Genomic DNA, 14,239 nt, shown 5'->3' with positions numbered 1-14,239 from the left:
TGGTGAAGACATTAAAGAGTACTGGTCCTAATAGGGACCCCTGAGGGATACCACTCATCACCGATCTCCACCTGGACATTGAGCCATTGACCACTACCCCCTGCATGCAACCATCCCACCAATTCCTCATGCACCCCACAGTCCACCCATCAAATAAGTATCTCTCCAATTTAGAGAGAAGGATGTTGTGGGGGACCATGTTAAAGGCCTTACAGAAGTCCAGATGGACGACATTGGTAGCTCTTTCCTTAGTCATCTAATCAACATCTGCAGCTTGGAGAACATCAATGATGAATGCCATTTTGGATTACAGAATGCAGCTTCTGATATGCTCCAGACCATGAAACATGACCAGAAGACCAGAATGGTCTCATTACAGCTTTCTCCAGAATCTTAACCTGGGAAGTATTTATCCATATGCTGAAGTCCATTACAACTATTCTTTATCTACTTTTGAGATAGTGATGCACTCTTTTTAATAAAAGCAAAAATCCACATTAATTTTCTTTTTAAAAGTTAACAGAATTCTCCAATTAGACAAACATTTATACCTTTTGCCTGGGAATAACTTCTGCCATTTATCTTGCTGCACTTCTGTACTGGATGAAGCAGAGATGCAGTTTGACTTTTTGGGCCTCTATTTGGTAGACACTAAAAGAAAGGAAGTTGTTTGTGGTTTACATGACATTTATTCATAACTGTTCATACAGTGGCAACAAAATTTATGCACCATGTGCAGTGAAATTTACTGGAAACTTTCTTCACAAACTATACATTTTTGAGATTTAGTCAGCGGAAGGGCTTGAGTGATGTAGCCCAAGCTATACTTTGGAACTCTTCCTCTGCTGCCTTGCTACCAACAACTGCAGAATGTTAATTTGGTATGAGCAATCCAGAATAACAGTTACAGTTTCAAAACTAAATATAACTACTTTAGACAATGTTGAACTGTCTGGTTTGCCTGGCTGATCCTTAAGGAGCAGAAGTTCACAGGTTAGATCCCATCTATGATGTTTCTCTTAAGTGCATCGTTTTGAATTTCTAAGATGAGTTCCTCAGCAGAATAGATGCTGCACATTGTGAACATTCACATTTGGAAAGAGCGTGACATTAACAAAATTCTGTGTCTGTCACCATTAGTGGAGTCACAAGATTATTAAATTAAAAGTAAACATCTAAGTTATTGGATTCCACATTTATGATTCCAAAATGAAGAGTATTGACACAGATGAATGCAAAACACCAAGATTAATAACTTACAGATTCTGCTCTTTTTAGAGTCATAACAGAATTTTCTGTTTTCCTCCTGGTTCCAGCAGCTTCTACTTTCTTCCAGGCTTCTAGACGAAACCTCTCCATAATTTTGACTTCCTCTTTCAGCTCCATATTCTCATTTACTAAAGCTTCTATTTGATCTTTCAGGCGTCGATGGGTGGTTGACCATTTTGCCTCTTTTCGTTTTAAATCTTCCTGTAACTCTGCAATCTGCTGTTTTAAAGCCTTAGAGAAATACATGTTTATAAATTAAAGCCTGTTCATTTTTTAATATATTAAAGGATTTTAATGTTCTAAAAACAATACAAGCACACACACACAAAAAAAAAAGAGATTAGCTTAATGGGACAGAGGGTGAAAGGCAAAAGTTTTCTTCCTGAAAGAGATACTATATACTTTAGACAACCAACTTTATAAGCTCAATCACAGGAAGTGTCTAAAGTAATAACAAAATGTAACTCTACATTTACTATACAAGAGTTATAGACAGAATAAAACTCAAATACAGTTCTAGTCTGCATTTTGCATTATTTTGTATCCACTACCATCAATAAAAACTAACAAGTTAATATTAACTACAGTAGTTTCGTATCAAAGTTGAAGATCATTCTACCATAGTCATGAGCAGTTTTTAGTATGGAAATGCAACAAAAAGTTCTGCTCATCAGGGGGTTTTGCCTTAGAACCAAACAACATTGTGAAGACTGTAGTTCCTTCCTCAATTAGGCCATGTCTACTAACAGTTCCCGTCTTAAAATCACTCGCAGCCTTTCAATTAGGTTAGAATTTAGTTCTCGACTGCCTTTAAGTGAACTTAATTGTTCCTGTGTGATCTAGAAGAATAACATATTTCTATACCTGAATTTCATCACGTTCTTTTTTATCAGGAATTGCTCTAGCTTCTGTGGTATATTTTTCAAAAACTTTACGCTCCTTTTGCAGTTTTTTCATTTCCTTTTTTTTATATTCTTCTATTTCAGCCAGTTCTTGAGCTTTCTGCTGTTGAAAGTCTGCAATTTCTTTCCTATAATTATGAAACAAAGCTGTTGTTTTAGCCCCAAACTACTTCAAATCTGGATTTTAAGGAATAAAATGAGGACTCAAAATTTTGTAGTCACTGATTCCAATCCAGCATCTGTTACCCCCAGGAAGACTTACCTATAAATGGTTTTACTTATTTAAGGAGTAAGAATTGTACATACAGCTAGTGTTTGAAGTTCAACAATTTCTATTTTTATATCTTCTAGTCACAAAAGTTATCCTGAATGTAACAAAGATTTGGTTAAAATCTTACAACATTCTTCAAAGCAGAACACCATTCCCTAAACAGCACCAGGGAAAAGAATCTGGTGGTCATAAATTAAAACACTGGAAACAGCATCATGTTGTTGGCTAAATGAAACAAAAGGGACTTTGGTAGGAATAAGTGTGCCACATTTAAGTGACCAGAGGTAATTATTCATAACATATATATTCAATAATATGTTGCTTGTAAGTCCTCCAGTTCAAATTAAAATATTCTCAGTTTGTACACACAAAAACATTCAATCCAAAGGAAGAGTATCAATCATGTTAGCATGGAGATCAGTGTTGCAAGACAGATTTAGGACTGTGTTATCACTCAAAACAAAAGTACATAAATTCTCCCAAGTATAGCCTTTAAGGATAACATATTAAACTAGCAGGGGTTAATATTATCATTTGTGTGTGAGTAATAATTACAGTTTAATAGATACATAGAGCAACAACCAGTTTCTTGACCTGTCTCCACTGTAACTGAAAGACATCAATTATTTACTTGTGCTGTTGATAACTGGACGTTATGATAGTCTGGAACATACTATGTAACTGAATGCACCAAAATGTTTCAATTCAAAATTACCTGATATTTGCCAAGGCATGCTCTCTTTCTTCACGGAGTTTAGTTAGAGTTGTGTTTTCAGCTCTGAATCTCTCTATTTCAGCTTCCAATTCAGTAAGTCTCTCTCTCAGTACCTGGGATGGAACAGTGTTTCCTGTCAAAGAATAGACAGAGGCAAGTCATCTAAGCTGCATCCATAAGACTGCAGTAAACAATTATCACACACCAGTTAAAAAAAAAAATAATTAAAAATCAAGTTATATTGTTTTAGAGATAGTAGTCATATTGCAGAAAAATTCTACTATTCAAATAACACAGAAGTGACATTTTAAAGCACTCTGCACTATTTACTCAAGTACCTCAAATATTGAGTATATCTATCATCTTTCTAGAACTAGATATATCATTAGGAATTGGAATGTGAAGTGCTTTCACATCAAGCTAGAGAAATGAAATGAAGGCATATGGGCCAAGCATCAAACAGGAAAGTTTATGGTTGTAAGTTTTTCCAAGTTTCATTCACACCAAAGTCTGCTCATACCCATCACTGATGTGAAATGTATTGCAGAGGCCGATAATAGGGTTTGTGGGCTTTTTTGCCATCCCAGTTTCCTGTTCAGTCACTGCTTAGCACTCCCAGGGTTTTAATAGTCTGCTTCTGAATATGCAACAGAAAAGCCTAAATACTGATGTTGCAGTGTAGGTAGTTGCCTCATCCACCCTTAACTAGTCTGAGATTCAGTAAAAACCTTACCTCTCTTCCTGCAAACATGTAGCAGGGATCTTCAGACAACCCTACAAAAATCAATTCTCCACAAAACTATAAGCAAAAGAAGCAGCTTTCATATGAACTTCTCTCATTAAACCTAAACAAAGTCCTAAATATTCACTGGAGCAGAGTTTGAAACCAAGATCTCACCACCTTACAGAGAACAGACTTAAATGCCAGGCTATGCCATCATGCTTTCACTGAACAACTGCATTTTTAATGATCTCACATAAATGCCACAGCTTCAACAGGAGCTTTTAGAGGCAGTTCTTCCCCAGACTATAACCATATGGTCGAAATCAACTTGGGCAAAGCAGAAGAATGTTTCCCATATCCCATGTGAATTCTCTAGATACTGTACTACTGTCAGAAAATACGGATAAGGCTGCCGCCTCCTTATAGTTTATAAGGAGAATAAGCTAACCGAACAGTGCATAGCATTACCCTACTGTGGTGTAAATGTACACTGTAGCAGAAAGGGAGGAACCACTTCATTTTCGGCATGCCTTTAACACTTTACTTGAGTTGGAAACAGCGATCAAGCGGCTCAGGATCAGGTTAGTTCAATAAGTTGGTCTGACAGAAAACTAGCATCCAGGAAAAAAAAGAGTTTTCACTGATTGTACTCATTCTGCAAGCTGCGTAATTGTTAGATCTGGCACCAGACACACAACCAGGAGAGGAGATCAAAGGTGAGAATAGGGCCATTCTCTGCAGCAGAAGTCTGTACTTACACCCTTTGGTGTAGTGTCAGGTTGCAGCTTCAGTGTTAGAAGGAAAGACTTGTAATATATGTCACGTTCAACATTTCTTACCAGTTGCTGTTCTCTCACCTCCTGGCTCCTGTTCCACATTTGATTTGATTTCGTGCTCTGAATGACAGCCTGCCTTCTGTTTCGGTTTTAGTGAAGGAAACAGTTTCATCATCAGGTTTGAGACAGGAGGTCCACTTGAATCACTGTCCACTGCAGACTCTTTGGACATTTCATCTCCTCTCTTTGAGGCAACTTTTCTCTTTATGGCTTTATCAGCGACAGTTGTATCATTCTTAATAGAAAAGTCCATCTGTAAAGGTATTTCAGTATATTTTTCAGGTAAATCACTGTTAACATAGTTTTCGTCAAGATCACTCCATGTTCTTTCATCATCAAACTCAAACTTACTCCTACTTATACAAGACATGCTTCTCCGATGGTCTGAAGCTTTTCTAATCTTTTGCTTTGACAGTGCATTGCAATCTTTGTCTGACAAGCCAAGGTCAGCATCTCCATTTTTGCTTTCTTTGCTGATGTCTGTTACAGAACTTCCATAATCAATAAATTCTGGATTGCTTTCTCTATGGCTCATAAAGGATGTCTTAGCATCTTCGTTTTCATGCTTTAATGTGGTCTCAAATTCATTCTCAGTGTCTGTAGTAGTATCATCACTGCCCTCACTCTTATCTTCATTTACAATCCATTGATTACTTTTTAAAGCAGGAGCTGCTGTCATGGAAGAAGCTGAAAATATTACACTGTCCATTTTATTCAATGGATCCTTCATTCTAAAAGCTGTTCCTGAATTGGAGACTGTATGCATAACCACTCTATCATGTGTCATACAGTCTGCCTTTTTATTTTTCTTATTTATAAGATCAACAGCCAGCACCTTTACCTGCTGTTGTTTTCCCTTGATAGGGGTAGAAGACATTCTACGGCCTTTTAAAGTTTGCTGATCTTGATCTAAGATCCTTTGCACAAATGAGGAATTACTTGAAAAAGATATTTCATCTGCAGCTTGTTCTAGAAACAAAAATTCATCTAATTCTAGATTCTCTTTTTCTTTTTCTTTTTCCCAGTTTTCCAGCTTTTTCTGAAATGAAACTTCAAAAGACAGTTCTGGATCTTTTACAGGATGACCTATAGGACTTTTAGGATTCGAAAAGGCACTGGCCACCTCACAAGACAACTGAGGCTTTTCTGTGCCAGGTAACCTGTTTCCAACTTTGCCAGTGTTAGACTCAGCAAATTCTACTACATTCTCTTTATTTTCTATCTTGTTAATTTCTGATGGGAAAGAATCTCTTATCTGTCCGTCATGATTTTTTCCTGGCTGCAATCCTGTTTCTAATGGTGAGATATTTTTTCCGTTGCGATTCCCAAGTACCAGGTTCTTCTGAATAGGGCAATGTTTTGCTTTACCAGGGTGGTTATATTTTTCACATGGTACAAAAGGGTTCTCAGAAACCAGTTCTTTCCCAGGAGGCATAGTTCTCTTCTGTATTTGCAATCTGTCCACTTTAATAACATTTCTGTCATCTGACGCCCTTTGTTGAAGTTTGAGGGTGTTTTCTCCAACTTCTGTAATTTTAGATTTGGCATTAGTGAATCTTGCTAAGCCTTCTCCTCTTTTCAGGAAGGGTCGTTTGATCACTGGTTTTTGAATGGCTGATCCATTTGTGTCCTGAAAACAGTTAAGGAAAAGTAAAACATGAAGTGTTAAAAAGCCCCTTACACAGTTTGAAGATTTCTTCAAATAAACCCCACATATGAGTAGGAATTTATAGTATATTTCTATTGGATTTCTAAAAGACATCTTAAGTGAAATATTTGGGGCTTATTGTTTTATTTTTAAGGATGTGAATATTGCATTCAGTGTTAGCTTTTGATGCTAGAATCTTCCTTGTACATTTTTAAAGCACCTATCACATCTTGGCACAACATATAAAGAACAAAGTTTAAAAAAAAAAAAACACCACCTGTAACTTCTGGGTTTGCTCCAGACGCTGCTCTTCTAGTTGTATCTGTTCTTCCAGGAATTCTTCAAATGTCTGTTTCTTCTCCTGAATCGTAGCTTTAATAGGTCTAGTGTAATTTAAAAAAAATAAATTCACATCTTGCATTTCTACATAAAATAACTGTGTTTAATGTCACTGCTACTCAAAGACTTAAGGTGTAATTACATAGAAGATAACAAATTATGAGCTACTTTCATCATTAAGTGTCAAAGTTAATCTGAAAAAATGCATTCTAACACTAATTGTTTATCTTTTGAGAAATGGTTTATCAAATCCCTGCTATAGTACACATCTGAAAGATACCATATGCAGGTTTTGCTGTTTCTTCTTTCACTGCTTTTCTCAATGACCCTTTCTTCTGCCCAGATCACCAAACTTTCACTTGCATTTTAGTCATACTGCCAATTTCTATGGTATCACCTTTCTACTCAGTAATGCTACTGAGATCATGTTCTTTACCTCCTCTTTTGATACTCCTTCTCCTGCACAGACCCTGTACTGGGTCTGGCTGGGATGGAGTAAGCTTTCTTCATAACAGTCCATATGGTGCTGTGTTTTGGATTTGTGACTACAACAGTGTTGATAATACCAATGTTTTAGCTATTACTGAACACTACCTGCAGACAATCAAAGCTTTCTTCGTTTTTTTGTGGTGCTCCCCATTCTGCCAGCAAGTGGGCTGCTGATAGGCAAGAGGCCGAGAGGGGACACAGACAGAACAGCTGACCCAAATTGACCAAAGGCATATTCCATGCCATATAACATTATGTTCAGCAGTAACAACTGGGGGCGTGGTCTTCCAAAAGTAGCTGTTGCTCAAAGACCAAGTGGGCATCAGTCTGCTTGTAGGAGGTGGAGAGTGACAGCCTTTGCATCACTTGAGTTCTTTCTTTCTTTTGCTGATTAAACTGCTTTTGTCTCAACGCACAAGTTTTCAGGTTTGCTCCTCCGATATCATTACCCATTCTGCTCTGGGGGACAGAGTGAGCGAGCGGCTGGGTAGGTGCTTATTTGCTGCCTGGGCTCAACCCACCACAGCCTGGAACAAGTATTTCTTGCTTTTGTGATGACCCAGTAGACAAGGCAGAGCTTTAAAAAAATGCCAACCGCTACTTTGATTCTATCAACTCCATAAACAAAGCTTCTACCATACATGAGAAGGCTTCTGCCACAAGCTCTATTATTACTTCTTCACCATATACAGTTGTTTAAACAAACATAACTCCTGATAATAAACTAAAAAGTCACAACCTTACACTCCTCCTTTACATTACAACTTTTTTCATTTAACAGTGGATAGGAGGTTGTAATAAATCCAATTGGGAACAGTAATTCTAACTCCTTATATACTAAGCCTATACTAAAACGTGCTTCTAAACTATCATTATCCTAGGTTGCACACAACTCTACAGCCAATACACAACATCATATCTTTCACAACATAAGCAATTTTAAGCCTCTCTCCCTACAGGTCTCCACAGTACCTAGCAAAATGGAATCCTGGGTTGAGAATGCTATACAAATTGAGAATATCAGACACTTTCAATCAGGACTCAAAATTCAACCAAACTTGTGTTATTTGATAAAAGCTGCATAATAATGGTCTGAATTACCTTTCCTCTGTATTAGCCCACAAATGTTTTCCTCCGCTGGAATTTTCAGCGACATCTGCACTTTCCACACATAAAGGATCTTCACTCTCCATTAGTATTTCCATCTTTTGTTCTGGACACCACATGTTTTTTCCTAGGAAATTAATAGAAAATGTTTTTCCTCCCCAACAACAAATTAGTTTTCAGCTCATACTTTAAGCAGCATTCAAGTGAGATTAAAACCAAAAGGGAGCTTCATGGTGATGTAGTCTGAATTCCTGCATAAAGTAGTCCTAAGATTTCCCCAAATTAATTCTTACTTGAATTTGAGCTTTCTTTTTAAAGGAACATCCAATTACATACTAAAAATTTTCCACAGATATTAAATAACCCATTCTGATTGTTCATCTTCGTTGCTATTTTTAATTTATGCCTTAAAAATAACTGAACAAATTTAGATTTCTGCTATACTGAAGAGCTCTCTTATCAAGCTTCTGTCTCCCATGTACATATGCATATATTAAGATCAATTTATCCTTTCACATCCTCTTAGACCAAGACCTCTGATTAAAAGCTTTAAAGCTGGTATGAAGTATGATGAAATGAATCTCATACTTTTTCCCCAAAACAGGTTTTCACCAACCTTATTAAATTGCTAGATTAAAACCAAAACCACTATTCCAGTCATAGCAGCACAGTAGTCATGCCGATGCCAATGGTAAAACTGAGAAGAGGAAAGATAAAGAGCTCCAGTGCATCGCTTCTGATGTACAAATAATTTTTAGTCCTATGATGGGATCTCTTTGTCAACCCATCTTGATTCCTAATTCCAGTTCAGTTACTAATCCTCACAACAGAGCTGGTCTTAAGACATTCTGTATCCTTGGATAGATTGTTATTTTCCATTTGCCACATTAAAATGTGGGTACAGTTCAGCCCAAATAATTCCGCTATCCAGTATGTGTCATTATTTACTGTTTTCCCAGTCTTTATCATACATAAGCTTTAGCAGTAAAGATTATATTTTTTTCCTAAAACAGACAAGCATTTCATACAGACAGAAGAACGTACTTTTTTCCCCTCATGCTGCTTTTAACAAAACCCACATGGACACTGAGGTCTGTAAGCTGTCAGTAAAGCAACCAACAAATCAAGTAAACCAACACTTGTATAAAATGTTCACAATAAGTAGTAGAAAATTACCCTCAATAACTACAAGGGGAAAAAAAACCCACCACACACCAAGTTACCTTTCTATAAATGACTAACCAGTAATATATTTGTCTTCCTCGTTTTTCAAACAATTCTGCATTTTCAGAGGTACAGCCCGACCTTGCTTCTCACAGGCAGACACTCCTGAAAGAGCATTCTTCAAAAATGAGGTGCATTCTTTGTTGTTTAACTTCTGTAAAAAATCACTGTCTTGTGTATGTGGAGAAACAATCGGAGCATAAGCTCCATCAAAGATATTCTGATATCCAGATGATGGCAGTTGGTGTAAAGTTGTTAAGCCTGCTGAATGCCCAGGTCTTAACTTTTGACTTTCAGCCATTAGAGTATAGCCTTGAAATTAAAAGAAAAAAGTGTCTGTTATTGTATATGTATTACAACACCACTGTTCCACAGAAGAGAAATGGCACTAAAGGGCAAGACTGATCACCCAGCCTCCATCCTTATGTTACTGATCAAGAATAAGTGATTAGGCAATCTGGATTTTGTTCTCCTAAGGCTAATTCATTTTCTCAGGTAGGCAGAGTAAAAGAAAGATGATCATTTAAGTCACGTTGGACTGATACTGCCAACAGGACAAAACATGCCCTGCTCAAGTCTAAAAGCTTTTTCCAGCCCAGCACTATCCCCTCCTTTTGCACATAGCAAATGATACCAGAAAACTGATACAGGTTACAAGTGTTTTTCAATACAGATCAGCTCCCTAGACTAGTTCAGTTCATCACCTGAACAAATTTGTGCTTTGTGAGCACAAACAAGGAGGGACCATTTCATTTGGACACAGTGATAACTTAAGGTAATCAAAAGTATTGCGAGAAACAGCTAATCAGAAAGGAAAGCAACTGTCTGTTTTACACTGCCTTTTGTATTTAAAATATGTTCTTCAAAACAAGGGCTCCCATCATAGCACATATTAATCAAGTTACAATTACAGCCAGCCTTTTATAAAAGAAGGATAGTATCCCTTCTATAGTAGTACTCAACTTTCAGGCACTGAAGCGATGCAGCACTTATCTTTGACTAATCAAGTAGTCTTAAGATGAAGAACACTGAATACACTTTCCGATTTTAACTGGAAAATGAGTAAACTGAAGAATTTAATCTCAAAGTACATCATATGCTTTCTTTCTCAACTTACCAAGAACTGCTGTCTGGCCAGATACCATGCTAAGTAGCTTCTGCTGCTCTTCCATTAGCCTTTGAAGTTGCTCCATCTGTTGTTTCTTTAGCTGTTCCTGTTTCTGTTGTTGCAATTCCTTCAGCTTTTCAAACAAAAAAAATATGTGTATTAGAGGTTAGGTTTACTTAAAATGTACTGCAGGATTAGAGTCATCAAAACAACAGGTATTTTTTGTTTTAAAGATGTTCCATTAGGTAAGTGTAACATGAAGGAAATTAAGAATATGAAATGCTATGCTAAACAAAATTTCTGTTTTTTCAATCTATGAATGCACATGCTATTTCCAGTTTGCCCAATTAACAGTTCCACTGGTCTTTAATTGACCAACCTGCAAACAATAGGAATCAGAACACTCATTTCTACTGCATGGGAAAAACATTCAAATTCTGCTCTTTTAACATTAACTTCTACTATACTGTGTTTTTATTAAAATGTGAAATACTTCATCATAATTAAAGCTTTAGAAAAAGTGTGGGTTGCTTTTTTTTTTTTCCTCTCCAAGATCTCACTTACAGTGAACAGTACTGATACAAAGGACCAAGAGAGGGGGAAAAAGAGCATCGGAGAACATTAAGACTCATGAAGCTGCCTGAAAAAAAGAATTAAAATACCGACTAAATTCAGTAATCCAGTCTTCATTTTCTTGTGTAGAAGGAGTCCTTGGCCCTGCCTCAAGACCAGCCTCAAGGGCCATATGAAGGCAGGGCATTCTGTACCCTACCAAACCACAGCAACTGGTGGTGGGCCTCCATGACCACCTCTGTATCTCCAACACATGCATAAGTGCTAGCTCCAGCTCCTCCAAAGGAAAGACAAGAAGCCTGATGAAATCCTTCCACAGATCAACAATTGGACCACACCTGTCATCCAACAGGTAAGAAAAGTTTCCCTTGAATTCTTCCGGTAGTCCCTTAAAATTCTAGTGAGAACAGAAGTAAGGCGCTATGCAAGTAGAAGCTGTGAGCTAATGATCAAGAGCCAAAGATCACCTAAGTGTCATCTCCAACGTCTTCACTTAATTTATTAAAATCATCCTTCTACCTGTTCTGACAATAATATCCTCAGAAAAGCAAACTGAAAAAAAACCTCACACATCCAAAACTACATTCAACATTGCAAGCATCAGATTTATTTTTTTTTTATTAGATTGTCTATAACTTTCTAAGACAGGAGACTTAACAATTCCTTTTCAGATACTGTTAAACCAGCTAATATCTGTCATTTAGCTACTGTTTGATACTGCTGACCATACTGAAAAAGTGAACAAATATTTTCCTATCATGTAAAATAGAGGAGAGGGCTTTTATAGTACCAGATAAGTTGTGGAATTCTACTCTAGAGACTCTCACACACACCCCACTTGAGTGAAGAGACATAGGCATTTGTGCTGAGGTAGCTGCTGGCAAAGCAGACAAGGAGGTGAGTTCTTAATCCTTAACAGCAAGATCTATTAAAGTGCCTCTGAACACTTTCAGCTAACACAAATTATGTCTAGTAATTGAGAAGAACTACAAGCAAACATATGGCCAGTTACAGTGGATTAACTGACATGCTTGCATTGGAAAAAAACATTTAATAACATCACAGTGTTGTAATTCCTGGCCTTTTTATCCCAATGTCTTGGATACTTCATCACATTCAACACCAGTATCTCTCTTCATCCAAACAGAACCAGGTATATGGGTGTACACACCTGCTTTGAGAACTAACAGAAGATGTTGCTGTAAATACAACAACTTCACCACTTTGTGAGTATCTCTGGTGAAGTACTACCACTGTAATGACCAGCACCCCATTTCCATAGCTTGACATGAAGAAACAACAGAACACTAAAACTGTGTGCATCTTCCCAGGTTAAAAGGTTTTGAGAACAAGTGCACTGCCACTGAATCAAATTTCATTTTAAACTGGAACCTGTGCCAGCTGGAAACAATGGAAGTTTCACTTTCAATAACTGCACATCATGAGGAGGACACCAATTTTTATGCACACAAAACTGTGACTTAGGGCTTGCTGTGTTCTATATGTTGCAAAGAGTTTACTTACTTCCAGGTAAGACAAATCACATGCAGGAACAAAGTATATCTTAACTGATGTATGTCAAGGAATACTAGAACTTTTACCTGTTCAAGCTTTTGTAAGAGTGGATCACTGTGATCAGATTTATTCTGACCATCCACTTCACCGTGGACAAAGTCTGTTTTAGAGGTTTCTATGTTACACACTGCTGCTGGAAAAGATGTTTCAGTGGTATATTGCTGTAGTGTACAAAAGCTGCCAGGCTCTTCACACAAGGAGTCATCGCTTATGGAACGGCTATCTGAAAGATGCAACACTTCAGCAGGGAAAGCTGTGATGTTTTCAGGTCCAGGTAACAAGTTTTCTTTGCTGATTTTCAAACCGGTGAAACTAGGATCTAGTAAGACTCCAGCACGGGAACTATCGGACATCCAATGTGCAATGAAGTTCTGTTCACTACTCAGATCTTCAACAGTTGGCATCTTGTAAATTGTACTCCAATTTATTTGCTGATGTAGCATTAACATAACAATATTACATTATGCAGTGTTAGGATAGCAAAACTTTCAAAGTTCCAGATATTCAGTATGGATGGTTACCTACTTGTAGCACCTAGAAGTTAAGCAGATAAACAAAATAATAAATCTACAGTAACAGATTCCCAGTGAAAGAAAGTTACTCTCTTATAACCAGCCTAGTGTATTTATCAAAATAAGTCACAATCTACTTTTCCCTAGGCAATAGAAACAATTTAGACAACTAGTAACAAACACTTTCCTTGAAGGAAGTCAACATAATCCAACTTGTAATCTTATTATTCATTTCAGTGCAACTAATATTATCTCAAATATTACAAAGCTGTGTATAATATTCTCTCCAGTAGTACAGAGTGGATTCAGAACTTTAAGTGCCTGCAACAAAAGAAGAAAGATGATTTAAGGAGTTGAAAGAGAGACTTCCTGCACAGGACCTTCATATTAATGCAAAATTTCAAATATGTCCATCTAAATACAAACATTTTACTGCACATATTTCAACACAGCTCTTATAATTTTCGTGTCTTCCTTTGTTTCTCATGGAAACTCTACAACCATGCTGCCTGTTAGCCTCTTCCTCCCAACCAGCTTCTTTTTTTAAAATCCATCCCCAAAAAAGCTTGAAGACTGCAACAATTTCAGTGACAACCAAATTCCTGCAAGTGTTGTAAATCATGAATGAATTCAGGTAGATAGGAAACCCAAAGCAATTTCCTCACTTAGGAAGAGCAAGAGACAGAACTGCGGCTGCTGACGATGTGGCAGCAAGACCTGACCACTCAGCCCTGCTACCTCAAAGTAGTCCCAGGGCAACTAACTCCCTGCCTGTGCATGTGGTGTGTCACGGGGAATCCAGAGAAAGAAGGGGCCAGCGGCCAAAGGACAGACAACCACAGCAGCCCAGGCTCAACAGTCTGCTGATCAGGATAGAACTCCTTACAGCTTCCTTGTTCCCAGAGATCAGTTCATGCCAGCTCTCGCTTAATTTACCTGCTGTAAAA

At 37.4% G+C, this 14,239-nt stretch overlaps 1 protein-coding gene across 1 annotated transcript; it reads right to left on the bottom strand.

The window, feature by feature from the left end:
• Window positions 1–551: 551 nt before the first annotated feature.
• Window positions 552–13,184, bottom strand: LOC104617676 (centromere protein J-like; the record flags this gene model as incomplete). Its single annotated transcript, XM_010283053.1, has 10 exons — window positions 12,807–13,184; window positions 10,642–10,765; window positions 9,606–9,836; window positions 8,295–8,427; window positions 6,643–6,748; window positions 4,739–6,347; window positions 3,158–3,290; window positions 2,134–2,299; window positions 1,261–1,500; window positions 552–651 (listed from the first exon to the last, which is right to left on the bottom strand). Coding segments are annotated over exons 1-10 (3,220 nt in total), but the record flags the coding sequence as incomplete, so codon positions are not given.
• Between the last annotated feature and the right edge of the window lie 1,055 nt (window positions 13,185–14,239).

This window comes from Phaethon lepturus, unplaced genomic scaffold (assembly GCF_000687285.1).
Source record: "Phaethon lepturus isolate BGI_N335 unplaced genomic scaffold, ASM68728v1 Scaffold46802, whole genome shotgun sequence".
Classification (NCBI taxonomy): domain Eukaryota; kingdom Metazoa; phylum Chordata; class Aves; order Phaethontiformes; family Phaethontidae; genus Phaethon; species Phaethon lepturus.
Note: the sequence above shows the minus strand (reverse complement) of the source record. Positions and strands in the feature narration are given on the sequence as shown.